At 32.0% G+C, this 19,790-nt stretch overlaps 4 protein-coding genes across 4 annotated transcripts in view; 1 reads left to right on the top strand and 3 right to left on the bottom strand.

The window, feature by feature from the left end:
- Window positions 1-7,686, bottom strand: part of LOC123704328 (multidrug resistance protein homolog 49-like) — a 49,932-nt gene extending 42,246 nt beyond the window's left edge. Inside the window, exon 1 of the mRNA XM_045652662.1 lies at window positions 7,502-7,686. Within this exon, the coding sequence (XP_045508618.1) occupies window positions 7,502-7,597 (96 nt within the window). The 5' untranslated portion in view covers window positions 7,598-7,686. The remainder of the gene's footprint in view (window positions 1-7,501) is intronic.
- Window positions 7,687-12,497: 4,811 nt separating this feature from the next.
- Window positions 12,498-13,447, bottom strand: LOC123704358. Its single transcript, XM_045652714.1, has 2 exons — window positions 13,131-13,447; window positions 12,498-12,754 (listed from the first exon to the last, which is right to left on the bottom strand). Exons 1-2 carry the CDS (start codon window positions 13,204-13,206, stop codon window positions 12,516-12,518), a joined length of 315 nt encoding a protein of 104 aa, XP_045508670.1. The 5' UTR covers window positions 13,207-13,447; the 3' UTR covers window positions 12,498-12,515.
- A 245-nt stretch (window positions 13,448-13,692) lies between these two features.
- Window positions 13,693-16,255, bottom strand: LOC123704359 (gamma-secretase subunit pen-2). The gene is made up of 3 exons (XM_045652715.1): window positions 16,047-16,255; window positions 15,270-15,374; window positions 13,693-14,673 (listed from the first exon to the last, which is right to left on the bottom strand). Exons 1-3 carry the CDS (start codon window positions 16,105-16,107, stop codon window positions 14,534-14,536), a joined length of 306 nt encoding a protein of 101 aa, XP_045508671.1. The 5' UTR covers window positions 16,108-16,255; the 3' UTR covers window positions 13,693-14,533.
- Window positions 16,256-16,925: 670 nt separating this feature from the next.
- LOC123704334 overlaps window positions 16,926-19,790 on the top strand; it is a 12,344-nt gene continuing 9,479 nt past the window's right edge. Inside the window, exons 1-3 of the mRNA XM_045652673.1 lie at window positions 16,926-17,061; window positions 18,639-18,816; window positions 19,142-19,281. Coding sequence (XP_045508629.1) covers window positions 16,998-17,061; window positions 18,639-18,816; window positions 19,142-19,281 — 382 coding nt within the window. The 5' untranslated portion in view covers window positions 16,926-16,997. The remainder of the gene's footprint in view (window positions 17,062-18,638; window positions 18,817-19,141; window positions 19,282-19,790) is intronic.

Genomic DNA, 19,790 nt, shown 5'->3' with positions numbered 1-19,790 from the left:
TTATTTGAAAACAATATCAAACAAATACTAAGATAAGACATTATTCTTCATTATAAATTATAGAAGGTTACAAGGTAATTTTCAATACCATGGGAACCTGCCATTATTTTTTAAGTTAATTGTTTTCAGATATCAACTTCCGTGCGTCTGTATTTGCGAACCTCGAAAACTAATTGTACATGTATGAATTTTTTAAAGTATTCCATATATAATATACGTGGTTGACGCGTGAGCATAGAACCGAGGGATCCAGGTTTCGATTCCCGGTGGAGACGAAGGAAAAAAAATGTCTCGATCTGGCAGGACACAGAAGGCTGATCACCTACTTTTCCCTAAAGAAAATCGATCAGTGAAACATCAAACAGATGTATGCATAATGCATACCTTACCCTTATACCCTTACCCCACTTGGGGACGTGGGACTTCACTTCACTATCATCACTACATAGTATAAAACAAAGTCGCTTTCTCTGTCCCTATTTCCTTTTATCTTTAAAACTACGCAACGGATTTTGATGCGGTTTTTTTTAATAGATTGAGTACTTAATTCAAGAGGAAGGTTTTAATATACAATTTATTAGGTTTTAGACAAAGCGGTAAGTTAGTTTTATATAATACTAGTGGTCCGCCCTGGCTTCGCCCGTGGTACATATATCGCAATAAAAGGTAGCCTATGTCCTTTCTCGGGTATCAAAATATCTCCATACCAAATTTCATGGAAATTGGTTCAGTAGTTTAGGCGTGATTGAGTAACAGACAGACAGACAGACAGAGTTACTTTCGCATTTATAATATTAGTATGGATATTTACTAGTTCGCGTTTCGGCTTAGCGTTTCGGGCTGCGAAGTGCGAACTATTCATAATGCAATACAATTTATTAAGCGAGGAGGAAAAAAGTAATTTCTCGTGTTTTCCTGCGGGATTCCCAGTACGATGTGATTCTGAGATTCACATATGTGATTAAAACTGTAGGGTTGCCACATTTATCTTGATTTTAATTTATTTAAATAATTATAATAGTATCTATTACCTATATAAATAATATATAAAGTAGAGTATGAAAATATTGCATTTGAAAGGGCAAATTAATGAAAATAACTTCACTATTTCAATAAATGAAATGTTGTTCGTTTGTCTGCCTGTCTGTCTGTCAAGACCCTATCGCAATCAAAACGTACAGCCGTACATATAGGCTGCATTGCAAATTTCGAGTATTTTCGACATTCACAAAGGAAAACAAAATCTACACTCTACTGCAGGGTAAGTACTTCCCGTGAACACAGAATCTTGAAATTTGGTAAAAAGCAACCACTTATAAATAGCACAGATAAAGGAAAAACTACTAAAAGTAAAAATTAAATTTACAACATAATTATAAAATAGATTTGTACGGAGCCCTCGATGCACGAGTCCGACTCGCACTTGGCCGGTTTATTTTAACTCTCATTCCCACAGACATATTGTGCTCATTCCCATGTATTTTGGCTACGCAGGTTCTGTGACGCAGGCAACGCCGCGAGATAAAGCTACTATTTCATACATACGTAATACCCTGTCACATATATAATTGAGATATGACTTGGATATGACAATTGCAATTTTCATACAGTATGACCTTAATTATCAATTGTCATGTCTTATAATAGTAACGAAAAACAAAGATTCCAAGAGATAAAAACGTGTAAAAACTGTGTTGCCCAATCTATACTAATATTATAAAGCTGAAGAGTTTGTTTGTTTGAACGCACTAATCTCAGGAACTACTGGTCCGATTTGAAAAATTATTTCGGTGTTAGCCATCGAGATATATGTACTAGCACGTTTATCGAGGAAGGTTATTAGGCTATATCACAGTTACCTTTATGTTTGTTGTATTTCTATTCGGATTTAGATTTTGGATGCATTTTCTATAAATGTTAATTATTTTTTATTGATTTCGATAGATTTTGAACTACTTAAATAATATTATAGTTTACTTATACATATAATACATATATACTACTAGCTTTCCGCCCGCGGCTTCGCCCGCGTTTTCAGAGAAAACCCCGCATAGTTCCCTTTCCCATGGGATTTCCGGGATAAAACCTATCCTATCTCTCAAGTTGGATCGAACTGCACATGGTGTGCGAATTTTATCATAATCGGTTTAGTGGTTTAGGAGTCCATTGAGGACAAACATTGTGACACGAGATTTATATATATTAAGATTATAATATTATACATATTTAAATACCTACATCTATTATATAGAGTTCACGGTTAGGGGACACTTTGGGCTTCTGCCCTGTTGTCTTGTGGGGGCATTGAAAACCAGCGAGCGTTATGCCGACCATGTCGGCATGACATATGCTGAGGGCCTCACCATTTAGGTCACCACACAATTTATTTATCGTGTTTTGCGTTCTGTATTTTTTTTTTAATTTTGTCATTTATGTTTTACTAGGTTTCCGCCCGCGGCTTCGCCCGCGCAGTCCGGTTCCCGTGGGATTTCCGGGATTGCGTCATTTTCCCGGTATAAAAAAGTAGCCTATGTCTTTTCTCGGGTATCAAAATATCTCTATACCAAATTTCATGAAAATTGGTTCAGTAGTTTAGGCGTGATTGAGTAACAGACAGACAGACAGAGTTACTTTCGCATTTATAATATTAGTATGGATGTATCAATGTGGTGTAGGTATGTACCTAATAAAAATGATTTTATTAAGTTATTACTTATTCTAAAAAAGTTTCCGTAAAAAACAAAGACCGAACTTTTCCCCCTTTTACGTAATGGACGTAAATTAAATAAGTAAATGGTTATGTAGTTACTTTACCATAGAATGAAGTAACATCATTTCTTAGGATAATAAATACAACATTCTTATGGTCAATTAATTAATTTCTTAGAAACTTTACTATAGTAAATAATTATATATTCTTGTACAACTTAAATAAATACTTTATACTAAAGCGGAAAGATAGGCTGATACAACGTATTTAGAAGATAATTCCTTTATCCTACTCAACTCAAGTCAAAGTATAACATTTATTTATTCAATTAGACTTCTTGTAGCACTTTTGAATCGTCATTACATATTTTTAACATTTACCACCGATTCGGAAAGCAGTATCTATTGAGAAGAACCGGCAAGAAACTCCTACATATTATTTTCACTAGATTACAATTTAACAAATTATATAATGATACCTTGCTATTGAAATGTTCTACCTATAAAAAAAGTTTCAAAGTCTGTGACATAGGTCTGACACTAGAAAGGAAGATACAGTGCCACAAACCTAACTGACCCGGTGGCAATAACTGGAACTACGTGCCGCCTTTTTGAAATGTCACATTTTCACAGACCTTTCATACGGAATATTTTGTATAAATAAAAAGTTACTTAATTATTTTTAACCTTGCATCCGGGGAAATACTATTTAGCGGCACTTAAATCGACATCAGTGACACCGTCACCGGGTCAGATAAGTTTGTGGCACTGTACTTTGTTTTATATTTATACTATGTAATAAGTAGGTAGTTACATATCTATAGAGAAGAACCGGCAAGAAACTCCATAGTTGCTCTACTATTCTTTTCTTCTAGTTTCATTACTACCATTGCTATAACAAAAACCCATAAAGATTTTGAACAATAAAACATCAAATATTTTAAGATCTTACGATCTCATATGGACAATTATTTAATTGCCTTACGACACATTCAATGAACTAAAATTATGAGAATCACGAGAGGAAATAACAACAATTGTGACAAATCACTTGTTTATCAACTGTGCTTTTATTCAATTTTATTGCATTTATACAACTAATATCTTCAATAAATGCAATATTAGTAGATATAGGAGATCCTACTAATATTATAAATGTGAAAGTTTGTGGGGATGGATGGATGTGTATGTATGTCTGTTACTCTTTCACGAAAAAACTACTGAACCGATTACAATGAAATTAAGCACACATATAGAGGGTAACTTGGATTAATACATAGGATAGATTTTATCCCGGAGAGCCCACCGCGGGAACGGGAACTACGCGGGTTTTTCTTTGAAAACGCGGGCGAAGCGGCGTGCGGAAAGCTAGTAATACCATAATTAACCATGGCTGGTTATTGCGATCATAATATTAATTTGCCAGTCAGTTGAATTCACGGCGTAAACTGACTGGGAATAAGAAGTCATATAGGCCCCTGGATATGCATAACTTCTCCCTTCGTATTATTTAACATAAAAGCAGTTATAGTAATATATTTTCACTCCTAGATAATCCTGTATAATTTAAACTTAATTTAAACTACATATTAGAAATAATATTTCACAAAAATTTATTGATAAATAGAAAGCGCGGGTTCTTTTTTCTTATCCAGGGCAAAACACGCGGTTATTTTTTTTAATTTGATTTTCATGTTGCCAGCATAGGTTCAAATCTGATCTTTTCGAAGGCGGTTAAAACAAAACACTTGTATGATAATAGATACATATTGCATTTTCATACTATGGATATAATACTAGAGGAAAAACATGTAAAATAAATAACAATGATTCATATATCACATGCAATTAATTGCTATTTTACACCTTTTTATGAATGATATTATTAATGTTTAAACTTCGTTTAAAAATAATTATGCACATAACGGAAAATTATGAATGAATTATTACAAACAAAAAATCTGCACGAGAACTTTTTATGACGTAGGTATAATTAGGCGCCAAAAAATATTCCATTTTCTTTAAATACATTTACTTAGTAGATGTAATTATTATGACGAATGTGTATGAACGAGCTAATGTCAGGCAGGAAAAGGAAAAATTTATAAAAATACTAGTGATCCGCCCCGGCTTCGCCCGTGGTACCTACATGTTTAAACTATCCTATCTCTCAAGTTAGATCGAACTGCACATAGTGTGCGAATTTTATCGGTTAAGTGGTTTAGGAGTCCATTGAGGACAAACATTGTGACACGAGATTTATATATATTAAGATTGTTATTTTTTTTGTTTGATAGGAAAATTTTCAAAAAAATGGAAAAATGTCCCGTTCTGGTGAACTTTTATTTCGAAGAATTTTAATAATTTCATCAGTTTATGAAGCGGGGTTTTTTATAACCTAAGTTAAGGTAATTTTTTTTCTGTTACGCTTAGTCTCCATCACAGTTTAAAAAAATTAAATTAACTTGAGCCAAAGTCATATTTACATTTCTTAGGTTATGAAATAAAGTAAGGCACATAAGTAAAAAACCTGCCAATTTATACATAATCATAATAGTTTGGGATGATTGCTTCAAACTGGAAACAGCATTAAAAAAAACGCAAGGAAACGAGACCTGTTTTTTGACATTATGATCGCAATCTTATAAAATCTGTTTGAAACAATTTGAAATTAAGATGACTTGGTACTTTTATCCTTTTTATTTGTAGGTTATAGAATACTAGCTGTGTCATGCGGTTTTACACGTGGACAAAGATAGACTATCTACATATTTTAATTTCACCCAACTCGGTCCTATGGTTTAGCCGTGAAAGCGAAACAGACATACAGACATTCGTAATATGAAATATCTATTTAGCTATATTTGTAGGAAAAAGTATCTTTTATTTTTAAATTGGAAAAATATTTTTTTATCACAGGAAAATGTTTCATCGTTCAAGTTTTATTTTTTATATTTTGTTTATTTAGCTTTGATGTTATATACAGAAAATATGTATTTGAAATATAACAACTTAAATTAACTGAAGTACTTAATCTATTCCTAACAAATATAAAAATACTCCGGGTAGAATTTTTTTTGTTACTTTTTTTATTTTTTTATTTTTTCATAAAAACCTTGTCCTGAAAATAACGTGCACATAAAATAAATATTTATCCTATTTGTTGAAGTCGTTTTGAAGTTATGCGCGGAGAAACATTTCGGTGAAGCTTTTTTATTTATATAAGTAGATTCAGACCTTAGATTCAGACTGAATAATGAACATAATATTATAATCTACACTAATATTATAAAGAGGAAAACTTTGTTTGTTTGTTTGATTGTAATGAACAGGCTCATAATCTACTGGACCGATTGTAAAAATTATTTCACCATTCGAAAGCTACATTATCCACGAGTAATATAGGATAGGTTTTATCCCGGAAATTCCACGGGTACGGGAACTATGCGAGTTTTTCTTTGAAACCGCGGGCGGAGCCGCCGGCGGAAAGCTAGAGATTTATAAAACAATCATGTATTTTAATTGAGTTGAATTAAAGAATGCAATGCGTTAAGTGTTTAAAAAATCATAATAGAATATTTTTCCCCCTAGCTTGATGATAATGTAAACTAATATTTTAAAATTTCCATTAACAATGAACTTATTTTTATTTTTTATTATTATTATTGTATATAATATTTTTAAGTAATGTTTAATTTATTTATTGAATTTGCGCCTTCGCGTTCTAGCATACATTCCTTACCAATCAGGGTTGCCTTTAAGAGATTGCTTTTGAGCAATAAGGCCGCCTTTTAGTACATATGTTTTGATTGTATTTAATTATAGTATCGCTTATTTCTGTTTTGTACTTATATGTACAATAAAGAATAAATAAATAAATACATTTTTATAGTAATACGTAGGTACCTATATAAAAATGCATTTTTAAAATAAATAGGGTCATTTCGCCTGTTCGCGTCCACTTAGTGCAGTTGGAAAGTTTGAAGGAGAAATTAAAAATGTTCCAGTACAAATTTCAACGCAAAATTTATGTAACGTGTTCATTACATAGTCTATTTTAAGATATTTTACAATTGTGTTCGAAATATCATTTGGTTTTTATTTATCTAGACAAACAGCAGAATTAGGCGTTTTACCCGGTTCGCGTCCAAAAATACCAGTTTGCGTCCACCCTTGGACCAAATTTCAGCTTTATATCTCCATGCGTTCCTGAGAAAAGGGGTTTTGACAGACAGCCAACCGACAGACGGACAGACAGACGAACGGATAACAAAGTGATCCTACAAGAATTATTTTAGCTGTTAATTTTAAAAGAAATAAGCTGATTCATAATCCATAGAAACAGTTACATACTCAAAAATTCACACTATACAATAAGATACGAACCGTCAAACGCGACGCTGCGCACTATTTTTTTTTTTTTTCATAATCCCGCGCGTTTTCGCTCTTTCGTTGAATAGCCAAAATTAAATATTTTTTAACAGGATAGATAGGCTGTGCGCAGGCAATTTTTGTATTTGTGTGCATGTCTCTGATACATTGAGGTATAATCGGAAATTTTTCTTATTACAATAACTTTTCTTAAAAGTATACTTATTTTCGTGAATTTTGAGATATCCGCAAAATGGACGCGAATAGGCACTAGGACGCGAATAGGCGAAATGACCCTACATGGATATTTTTTCATTTTGATTAATTTTACAGCGACAACTACGCTAATACATACAAAATTAAATTTAAATTACAATTTATCAATAGTTAGACTTGAAAAAAAATAAAAAATATTACATACCAAATCAAGAAATCCAATATTATCATCATCCTTTTTAACACCCATATCATAAGCTTGACCTTTGTGATTCACAAATCTTTTGCTTTGACCTTTCATTATTATTAAAAAAAATAAAACTGTCACAAAATTTTCGCGCGCGAAACTGTCATCGACGCGGGCTTTTTGCTTGCGCTCTTGCGCTGTACTGCCCACAGTATGGAGAAGGAGAACTAACAGTAAAAACTTGTATTTCCTGAGGTTAAATAAACTTTATACATAATAAAGGGAAACCCCTTGGGTGCGTAATTTCTTGTAAATGTAAATTTTTGGCGTCTCTTTAGTTTATTGTAACTACGTTTCCTTTATATTTTTGATCAACATTTTTATGCGACGTGATTCACAATACGGGCGGCATTTTAAATTCTGCGACCGGTTTAGATTTTTAATTTGATGATTCGAGATTCCAGTTTTTTTTTATAATTTGAAATGTTATGATATTGTTTCAAAGAATTTTTGTTTCATAACTATTAAAATACTTATGTATCAATACTTTAAAGTAAAATGAATGTTCAAAAGATGGAAACTCAATATGTTAAATATTAAATAAGTTAATACTTATACTTGTTTGATTAGATTATTTAGATTGAAAACTGGCAAGAGATGGCGCAGGATAGAGTCAAATGGAGGCTCTTATTGTCGGAGGCCAAGACTCACTTTGGGTCTCTGCGCCACTCTAGACTCTAGTAAGTAAGTAAGTAATATAATATGTACTTGTTTATACAATGAAATGAAAATAAAAAGTTAGTCGTTCTATATTTTTAAACTATTTACGTACAAAACGAAGGAAATAGAATTATGAGTGTTCTAATTTTAAATCTACCAAAAAAATTGTCTATACAAACAACTTGCAATAAATTTAGTCACGCGCGATCTTTCCATTCACATTTTTCACAAATAATATTTTAACAAAAACTCTTTAATTAAAGGCAGAGGAATAAAGAAGGAAAATAACATTTATTTTAGCATAAATAATTAAATAGACATACACAAGAAACAATTTTATTTATTTAAAGAATGTATGTAAATACGTGTATTGTTTATGTGCGGTTAATTATTATTTATGTCACAGATAATGTAACAAAATTACTTGCTCTGTGGTTACAAATATTATAATGTTATCATACCGCAAATATTCTGCTATTCTAAGTTATGAATTGAAAATTTGAGAAGCTTCGGTATCTATTTAAAATATAATAATTATTTTATCATTTTTTGTGCTTTGTGCGAAAATTACAGCATAAATCCATGATAACTTGGATAACTTACATGATCAAAAGGATTATAACCGATTTTACTCCTTTTTAGGACATAGAAAAAATAGTAGAGCCATACTGAACCGATTATAATGAAATTTGGTAGGTATAGGTAGATGAAGACTCAGAACAAGACAGGTTACTTTTTATAGAAGTCGCGGGCGCAAAAGTGAAATAATTTATCAAATCGGACCCGTGGTTAAAAAAACTCGTTCAAGCAAACAAACTCTTCAGCTTTATAATATTAAACATCAAAAACTGCTGATTTCAAAAGTTTTAGTGTTTCGATAGAAATATAAATATGGAATGGAATCTATTGACGTAGGTATTATATTTTGTAATGTTTAGGATTAGGAAAAACCAATCACGAAAGCCGAAATCTAAACCTATTATTTAATAAATGTGTTATTTCACTTTCACATTTAAATTCCAAATTATTAACATAATAAATATATAATAATAGAGAAAGTATCTACCATTTTGTCGTGTCTATTTTTAGGAGACATATTAGTTATCTCCAAAAAAATTTAATCATGTTCTCAGATTATAAGACAAAACATTCATAATATGAATTAATATTATATTGTTAGTTTACATAATAATGAATTAAGTAGCTACCTCGGCTTCGCCCATGGTATATATTTACGTTTTCTCTCCTCCGCCGTCCTCGTACTTAAAGGAATATAATAAAAAAAGAATTATCGAAATCGGTCCACCCGTTAACGCGTGACGCCGTGACCATGGAAAACGGGTTTCATTTTTATATAAGTATACCTATATAGATTAACTAAGTGCGCTCCACGGTTTCACCCGTGTGGCTCCGCTCCTGTTGGTCTAAGCGTGATGACATACCTATAGCCTATAGCCTTCCTGGGCCTGAGCCTAATGGGCTATCTAACACCGAAAGAATTTTGCAAATCGGACCAGTAGTTCCTGAGATTAGCGCGTCCAAACAAACAAACTCTTCATCTTTATAACATTAGTATAGATTAATATCTAAGATTAATATAGATAGAAGGTACTATTATTTTTAACCGACTTCAAAAAAAAAGGAGGAGGTTATTTAACCAACGTTCCTAAAAACGATTAAGGCCTTCCTCCTAACAATATTTATTGGTCTGCCTTCGTATTGTATTATCTATACATACTAATATTATAAAGCTGAAGAGTTTGTTTGATTGTTTGTTTGTTTGAACGCGCTAATCTCGGGAACTTCTGGTCCGATTTGAAAAATTATTTCAGTGTTAGATAGACCATTTATCGAGGAAGGCTATAGGCTATAGGTATATTATCACGCTAAGACGAAGCGAAACAATGCGGGTGAAACCGCGGGGAGCAGCTAGTTTTAAATAAATTTAAAGTTTATTCACTCACAAATCAGTGTCATAGATACTTAACCTTTAATGGTATTTGATAATTAAATAAACGCAGAAATATACTTCCTGTATCAGTTTCTCTGAAAACGCATTCTTTGTCTTTTCAACTATTTTTATTCTAAAATCGAAATGACTCATTTGACGTAGGTAACTCTTGACATTGGGGTTTCTGTCAAATTACATTCGCAATGAAAAATAAACAATCTTTGTATGATGGTATGAACAATTTAATTGATTTTTTTTCTAAGTAGTTAATGCTAAGTTATAAAAGTTTGTGAGGATGTGTATGCGTGTTTGTTACTCTAAGTTACTTCTGCAAATACTACTGAATCGATTACAAGAAATAGATATAGAGGGTAACTTGGATTATCACATAGGATAGGTTTTATCCCGGAAATCCCACGAGAACGGGAACTATGCGGCTTTTCTTTGAAAACGCGGGCGAAGCCGCGGACGGAAAGCTAGTAAAAAATATTTAATGACCTATTCTCAGACCTATCCGCTATCAAACATAAAAATGTCACAACAATCGGTTTTATAGTTTCGGTGTAGGAGGGTATTTTATGCACTAACACAAAATATGTTATAGGTACCTATAGATATTATGTAGAGCGTTAGATTTTATTCGCCTTTGATTTCATAAAAAAATACTTTATACAAATTACAAACTTTTCCTATACAAATAAAGAAAACAGTACGGTTCGTATTTTATCAACTAACGCCCACAAAAGTGACCACAAAGCACTTGTTTTTACCAAAACTTTCGACCTTGAAAAGTTTAGAACAAACAAATGAATAAACCTGTGGTTAAAATAACATGCTAATAACTACCTATAGACTTGTATATTATTGTATATTTACTGCAATTATTTAAATGAATTTCAATAAAATAAGTTAGTTTAAAACATTACCTATCTTGAATCGTTAACATAAATATTTTATAAAAAATATAATATAACTAGGTACCTACATGAATAATAATTTAAAAAAATCAAATCAATATTCAAAATATTATGATTCACAAGCGCGTCTATGAAAAATCAATATGATATGATTGAAATGTGACTTAGTTTAAGCTTTATTATCGTTATACATATAACCGGTAAATAAATATTACAGAAATTAACTACAATCCCCTTTCAAAAAGCTTCGTCGTTACATAATTAATTGAGGACAAAGGCTTTAAAATGAATCATGCGTGCGAACATTCTGAGGGAAAAGTCCCTATGGATTATTATTGCGGTTATGTACAGGTAAAATACTTATTTTAAAGGTAGCGAGCGATTATTATTCTCAGTCACCTGCAGACATCACTTCGTGGTTTGATTTAATTTTTTTTTAAATTAAATTGTAAAATACCTAATATAAAAAATATCACTTACGTAAACTGTTTAAATTTCAACCACCGATTTAAATGACTTTCATATCACTGAAAAAACGCGGAAAAGCTTTTATTATATTTTCTTACAAAAAAAAGAAAAAAAGATTCCATCCCGCCAATTTCTCAGAAAAAAAAACAATTTACTTTTTCGTTCGTGCAAAAATGCAAAATTTAGTAGGTTGTGGTTTTATTAGATAAATTATGTATGCTTCCCGCATAATAAAGATAGACGTTTCCTTGTTATTAATCCTGACAATTTTTAGTGAAAAATCTTATGGAAAACAAACTCAAAATTACTAAGAATTCCTTAATTTAATGTGTCTCGAATTTTTATAAATAATTATGTATATCTAATAACTTTAACTAATAACTATGTAACTATTTAGTATTTACCTATGCATTCATAACGGAAATAAAAAAGCATAACTATGAGATTTTTAACGAGACAATGAAGTAAATATTATAAAATAAAAGTTTGACTGCGTGCGCTTTGTAAACTTTAATGTAGGTAGGTTACTAATTGATTTTTTCCTCAAAAAAAAAATGCGGTTAAAACCGCTGGCAATATGTTCTTGAAACGGAATGATTAAAATGATAAGAAATAACATTCTTAGATTGAAATAATATGAAAGATTGATGAAACTTGAAATTGTATGGTTTGAATTAAATCTGTCCCTTTAAAGTTAGTGCTGATTTACACAGGGTCAGTAACTGACTACAAATTCGAGGCAAATCAGTGCTGACCCGAAAAAAAACCCTGTGTAAACAGATTTGAAGTCAGTACAGAGGAGAGTTAAAGTCAGTCGCGGCGCCGAATTTCGACGCCGCGACTGACTTGTCTACTGACCCTGTGTAAATCCAGCACTTAGTCTAAATCGAACCTAAAATGTTAGTATCATACAAGCATACAGGTCTAAGATACAGGTGTTAAAAATAAAATATTAAAATATAATTATTTAATCAATTTATTTTTTCATAAGCGCGTCCTTCAAAGCGCTAGCAGCCGCTGCAGCCGCCTCTAAAACCTTCGGAGCCTCATCTGCTAAAGATTTCATAAACGCATCAACATTTTGCTGCTGGCCAGCTGCTAATTTTGTGACAGCATCTTGGAATTTAGAGAACGCCACATTTTTCGCGTCGGCAACATCGTCGAAAAGTTTTCGCGCCTTATCTTCTGTCACATTTTTGCCGTCGATTATTTTACCTTAAATTTTATTGTAAGTAGGTACATATTATTTTTATGATGATTAAGTAATTAGGTAGTGTTTATGAAGTTATTAAAGACGCTAAGCTATAAGGTAACCAACATAGATAATTTTATTTGAATTAACGGCTGTGACCGTGTGAGGACCACGGAACTATAGACATCACAATACATGTGCTATGTTGCGCTCTGTCCAATCCTATTCTTAATAGGTAGGTAGGTATTTTATTATTTTTATCTTAACTTTTAGCTGTCCTGTCCTATGAGGCCAGGCTCCATACTGTTTAACTACGAAATGCCTCCTTCGCGGACTAGTTTTAAATTTTTTGCAATAAGCTATTATGATAAGTAAATTAGTATAAAATATATAACTCACAATCCTTCAACCATTTAATGAGGTTATCAACAGTATTCTGTTTATCTTTTTGCAATTTGTTAAAATTGTCTTCCATTGCGTCAAAATTACTCAAAATTTATATAATTTACAAGAAAAAATGCATGTTCTATGAAATAAATTTTAAAATATTAAAATCTAGTGTTACAGTAATGTCATGTAATAATGACATGTTTATCAAAAAGTTGGATAAAACTCTATGCCAATAAATCGTAAAATAGGTTGTTAATATTTTAATACTATAGATTTGACGGTATTTTAAGAGCATTTGAGCCACTTTCTGCTTTTTTAAGTATATGAGCTAGCGCGCAAGAGCAACTTTTGTCTCCGCAACTATTTTGTCTCTCCCATCAACTCTAGGTATAGGAAGTTGCGTCGCTACGTGCGCGCACTTTCTTACTAGCCCATAGAGTTGATGGGAGAGACAAAATAGTTGCGGAGACAAAAGTTGCTCTTGCGCGCTAGCTCTAAGGCTATGTTGTAAATGTATTATATCTATAACACAACTATTAAAATAATAATGAAGTAAAAATAAAACAGTTCATTCTATATGCATGTCTTTTATTCATCTTAAAAATACAATTTATAATATTTATCATTTTCTTAATACATATTTTACAAAATGTATTTATTTCATTTTAAGCAAAGCTGTATTAGCCTTTTTCTTAGCATATACAATAAATAATTATTTTACATAAACTGAAAAAGTTGCTAATATGTAAACTTTTAGAGCCAGCACGCACGAGCAACTTTGTCTCCGCAACTATTTTGTCTCTCCCACCCATGGGCTAGTATGAAAGTGTGCGCACGTAGTGACGCAACTCCCCATACAAATTGATGGGAGAGACAAAGTAGTTGCGGAGACAAAGTTGCTCGTGCGCGCTGGCTCTTATTGAACGTAATATAAGTCCTCAGCCTACAAAAATTAATCTGTTCTTCATTTAATATCAATGAGCCGTGGGTTGAAACAAGCGTTGAATTATCAATTTATCTACACGTCATGTCATAATATAATCACTGCAAACGGTGAAGGAAAACATCGTGAGGAAACCGACATGTTGAAGAATGAAGAATTTGACGACATGTGACATCCGTCAACACGCACTTGGCCTGCGTGGTGGATTATGAAAGAAGCAAAATTTACTAGAATAGTTAAAAGAGCAACTATGGAATATCTTGCCAGTTCTTCTCCATGGATACTGCTTTCCGAATCGGTAGTAAATGTTAAAAATATGTAATTACGATTTGAAAGTGCGTCTAAAAGAAGTCTAATTTTATAAATAAATATTTGAGTTATGGCCTGAGCCGTCATAGAAGGCCCGTGTCCCAACAGTAGGAACGTATATGGGCTGATGATGATGTTGACATTATTATATTAACTTATTCTATGCTCTTCCCAAAGGCACTATAAACGACAAACTATCGCCAACAGCGCCCCACGCCACTCTATTCATTTGGAACGCCGTAATCCATACAGCAAGTATGACAATCCATATTATAGATCCGATTGTGCTTAGAATTACATCTGTAATTTAAATAATAGTATTAATTATGTTTTATTTGAGAGCATTAGAAATTACAATCTTTTTTGACATGATATGTTAGAGCTAGCGCGCAAGAGCAACTTTTGTCTCCGCAGCTATTTTGTCTCTCCCATCAACTCTATGGGGAGTTGCGTCGCTACGTGCGCGCACTTTCTTACTAGCCCATAGAGTTGATGGGAGAGACTAAATAGTGAAGGAGACAAACGTTGCTCTTGCGCGCTGGCTCTAAATGACTTAGCGTTAATTGTTTGAAAGTAATTGAAATTCTATACTACAAATAAGATAGATAGATATATAGATCAACAAACTATTAAAATAGATGCATCAGTTTTCTCATGAACAAATAAACAGATGTATTTATCAAAACTTGTTACACAGCAATTTTTTTATCTTCCTTTTTTATTCTAGGTAGGGAAGCGCTTGAACAATCTCGCCTGATGGAAAACTAAGATGTGGCCTAAGATGGTACGCGTTCCCAAGTAGGAAGTACAATACAAGTATTTTAGCAATTCTTAATAATACCCACAAATTAGCAATTTTAATATATTAAATGTATTTTCAAGTTTAATAGACTCACATTTCTTAATTTCCTTCTGCTCCTCAAAAGCTGGTTTAACAAAGGCTTCTCTGAAGAACCACACCGCATTGACCGCCCACACAAATGGCAAGAATATACAACCAACTGAAAATGAGAAAACATTATTATAAGCTTACTCACTTTTGTTCACGGCTTTGACTGTATCATGCAAATCATACCATAATAATCTATACTTATATTATACAGCTGAAGAGTTTGTTTGAACGCGCTAATCTCAAGAACTACTGGTCCGATTTGAAAAATTCTTTCGGTGTTAGATAGCTCATTTATCGAGGAAGGCTATAGGCTATATATCATCACGCTAAGACTAACAGGAGCGGAGAAATGCGTGTGAAACCGCGGGGAACAGCTAGTAATGAATATAGTTTTAGAAACTGACAACATAAACACAAAATTATTGTATTATCACCAAAGCTTGAAGTGTACATAGTTCGAATTAAATCTGCTGCTTTAGAGTGGGAAAAAATTGAGTATAAAAGAGTTGGTTACATAGAAACATACAGGTGAGGTAAATAGCTTATTTGTGAATTGAAAGAAAGACAATAAGACACACAAAGTATTTATAATATTCAGGATTCAGGTTTATTACACAGTGACATTATATTTGTGCACACCTTTCTAGTGAAAATTTTTATATAATAATAGGATTTATCCTCATATTAATCGTGCATTTGAAAATATAACAATACGCATTGTCGCTTCTGTAGCATAGTACATAAATTAAGAAAAAAAAGAAAGTAAACATTAGGTACCTACCTTTGAAATAATTTCTACAAAGCTCTAACTTCTTGTCATTTGGTAACTTATTTAAATCCATTTTAGGTATTCTCTATTTACTTATGTACAAAAGAAGTAATATATGAAATTAATTAACAGTTGTTACTTATTTTATTCGTATCAACACAAATCGATTTAATATTTTTATTTTGACGCTGAGCTGTAAAAATGACAATCATGAGTCACAAATGAATTTGACATTTCTCACGATGTGACCAGAATAAGTTTAAAAATCTCCTGAAATATGTTTTGAATCACAAGAAATAACAGCAAACCATCAATACTGCAGCCAGAACTACAAAACAGCAATGCATTAGATAGGTAGTTAAGAAGTAACAAATACCCCATGAGCCTTTTAAAAGGTTGTTGCAGCTGTTCATTTGAAACCTAAGTTATTGAACTATTACAGAAAGTACATAAATAAATATGAATCCAAAGAATATTATGTACTATTTTTGAATTCCAAAATACCGTGCAGTTATATGAAGTATAAACTGTTTTTTATGGCTATAAACTTTGTTCTATAAAAATGGATAATTTCTCAAAACTTGTAATTTCTCCCGAAATCAAGAAATCAATTGCATAGGTGGTCACCTTGGCTACAGTGGCAATGACATTGAGATTTTAAGAACTTCTTCGTTTTACGTAGTGCAACAAAATGCTATTTGTTATTTTAAGTTACCAATATTGTATTCCGGAATCATTAATATACTGGCAAAATGAAACGTATCAGTATTTGTATAAGTTTGAAAATCAATACATCTTCTTCGGTAAAATAAAACAATATAATTGTGAAAAAGAAGATTGCCTGTTGTTTTCTTGCTACTTATTATTACTAAATACTACATGAAAAGGAATGAAGCTAACATCGAAACAAAAATGGCGTAATTTGTTGAATGTCAGATCAGTGAAAATGTAAAATAAATAAAAATGTTTAAACGTGTAAATCATGTGTTTTTGTGTATAGCCGTACTCTTATTAACTTTTAAAACATGTAAGTTATTCAATTATTGTTTATAATTCTGTTACATTAGCAAATACTTCGTCATATTGTTTTAATGGCATTACGAGCTTTTTTCAGTGTTTTAGTATTTACAGGTCCTTGGAATGTTTGAAATTACCTTTATTTACCTTGTTCTTGGTTAAGAAACGTATTTAACGTTATATATATGTTAAATATATAGTTATTTAGTCTTGTTTATCAAATATCTATCTATCAACGAATAATGGTACTTTTCTATGGTGTTTATTTGATTTTATAACGGAATTTTTTATAGTATCCTTTCACTATCGTGCCAAATATGAATTATTGTACATATTTGAATATAAAATACCGCTAATAGATGTGAGCTTTCACCTGTCATGGCAGGTTATGTTATCAATATCATTTTTATTAGATTACAGCTTAGATAAACATGTATATGACCAAAAAATATCCTAGTTGTGATAAATTAGCTAATATTGGATTTTCATTACAATGTAAGAAAGAAAATAAATATAATAATTGTCTATCTGGCTTGTTTTTAACATACTTTCACATTATAAAATTTTGCACATTCACAACAAAGCGTGATGCTGATCCAAAAGCAGAATAACTATATCTTTGAATGTCTATACATCTTTTTTTGTAGGAATCATTGGAGGAATCCATAGTTTATTATTATCATTAATATTGTTGTTATTATCACAAACAGACAGTAAATATGTACCCACAAACATGCTTTTTTCAATAATTTTTATGTTTGTCTCGTTATGAATGTATGCCATAGATGACTAGGCTATTTGCTTAGCCTAGTATTGTTATAATATCTTAAAATCCGTAAAAGACTATCTAATCCTTGCGGTTAAAGGCAAGAACTGAAATATTCTTAATTCTTTCTTATAATAAATGTTTCTTTCTTTCGTTCAAATATTTTCATAGTAAGTATAGAAAAATGAATATAATATGTTTATTTACATAATATACAAGCAAAAGTATAAACTGAAGTATCATAATGAATTAAATTCATTTGAATAGATTATCCTAGTAAATAATAAACGATAAAACAAACACTGAACTTATCCTTGTAAAACAATTATACTATTAAATGCCATTAGCAAGGTTATACCAATTTGTAGGAAAAATAACTGTTAAGAGATTTCAAGGGTGTTGTGGAATCTGTATATTAATGGATAAAATTAAATTACAATACCTATAATATAAAAATGAATGCAACATGTGTTTTTAAGCACATAAGTCGAGAACGGCTGAACCAATTTCTTTGATTCCTTTTTTATAATATTCCTTGAAGTATGAGGATGGTTCTTATGGAGAGAAAATGCAAACATGTACCACGAGTGAAGCCGAGGCTGACCGTTAGTAAGCTGCTAATAACTCAAGAATGGCTAAATGGATATTAATGATTTTAACTTCTTTTGTTTGAATTTATTTGTATATTCATACTATTTGGCAGCAATGTATCTTACCAGAATAACAGATAACCTATTGAACAACTTTTTTATGAAACCGCACGATTTACATAGTATATTTATCATATTATAGTGATTATAATGTATGTTATAAAATTTCAGGCTTCAGCGACACACCCCTGCCATTTCTGGCGCTCTACAGTCCAGGGGACATAGAATACACGGACGTGGTAGTGCGCAGGGTACATGACAACCTGACGCTTGTGTGCGAGGTGCGCGGCGAGGAGGGGGAGCGCGTGTTCGTGTGGAACTACGTCAACAACGGCACTGATGGTGGCCGGTGAGTATGATATATATCCTGGCATCTGCAATGCAGCTGGCGGCCAGGGGATATACTATATTGTCTTGTTCCTGGCAGCTACAGACCAGGGGATATACAATTTCAAGTTTTATGTCCAATAATATGTTGGACATAACACTTTAACGATTCAAATAAGTTTAATCTTCTAAGTAGCTATAAAGAACCTTTCTTTTAAAGAAGTTTACCGTTTCAGTAGCTACATAATATAGTTTTATTATAAAAAAATTGTTAAAAACATATTACTTGTAAAACTTACACCATATTGTATAAGATAATGTAATAAATTTGATGTATTATTTTTCAGGCCGTTCACAGTGGACCCCACAGGTCCGGCGAACGTCAGCAAATTAGAGCGACATGACCTACAAGAATCAGATAGCGGGCATTACATGTGCTCGTCGCCGCCGTTCAGCGTCACCAAGTATATACTGGTGCAGCCGAGAGGTGAGGGAATATCATTTTGTGTTTAGCCATTTCGCCTATTGTACTTCTTCAGCAAAGTGGATTAAAATTTTACAGAATAAAAGCTAATTTACGGCTACATGTGTTCGTCACCACCATTTTGTAGCCTCGAAGTATTTTATCAATTGATTTTTATTTTAAAATTTCGTTTACCTGTGATATATTAGAGAGGATTATTATTGCTTTCATTAGTGTGACTGACTATATTTTTTTTTTAATTTTGTAACTAAAAAAATGTAACGGAAACGGTAGTGCCAATATTAAGGGAAATTTATTATTATTATGTATGTGGTTTGTATTTCTAGATGTTAAATCTTGTAATTAACCGACTTCAAAAAAAAGGAGGAGGTTATCAATTCGGCCGGTATGTTTTTTTTTTTATGTATGTACACCGATTACTCCGAGGTTTCTGAACCGATTTACGTGATTCTTTTTTTGTTCGATGCGGGATGGTGTCGAATTGGTCCCATAAAAATTTTATTCGGATAGGC

This window comes from Colias croceus, chromosome 29 (genome assembly GCF_905220415.1).
Source record: "Colias croceus chromosome 29, ilColCroc2.1".
Lineage (NCBI taxonomy): Eukaryota > Metazoa > Arthropoda > Insecta > Lepidoptera > Pieridae > Colias > Colias croceus.
The sequence above is the reverse complement of the archived record's forward strand: the minus strand, read 5'-3'. Positions and strand labels throughout refer to the sequence as shown.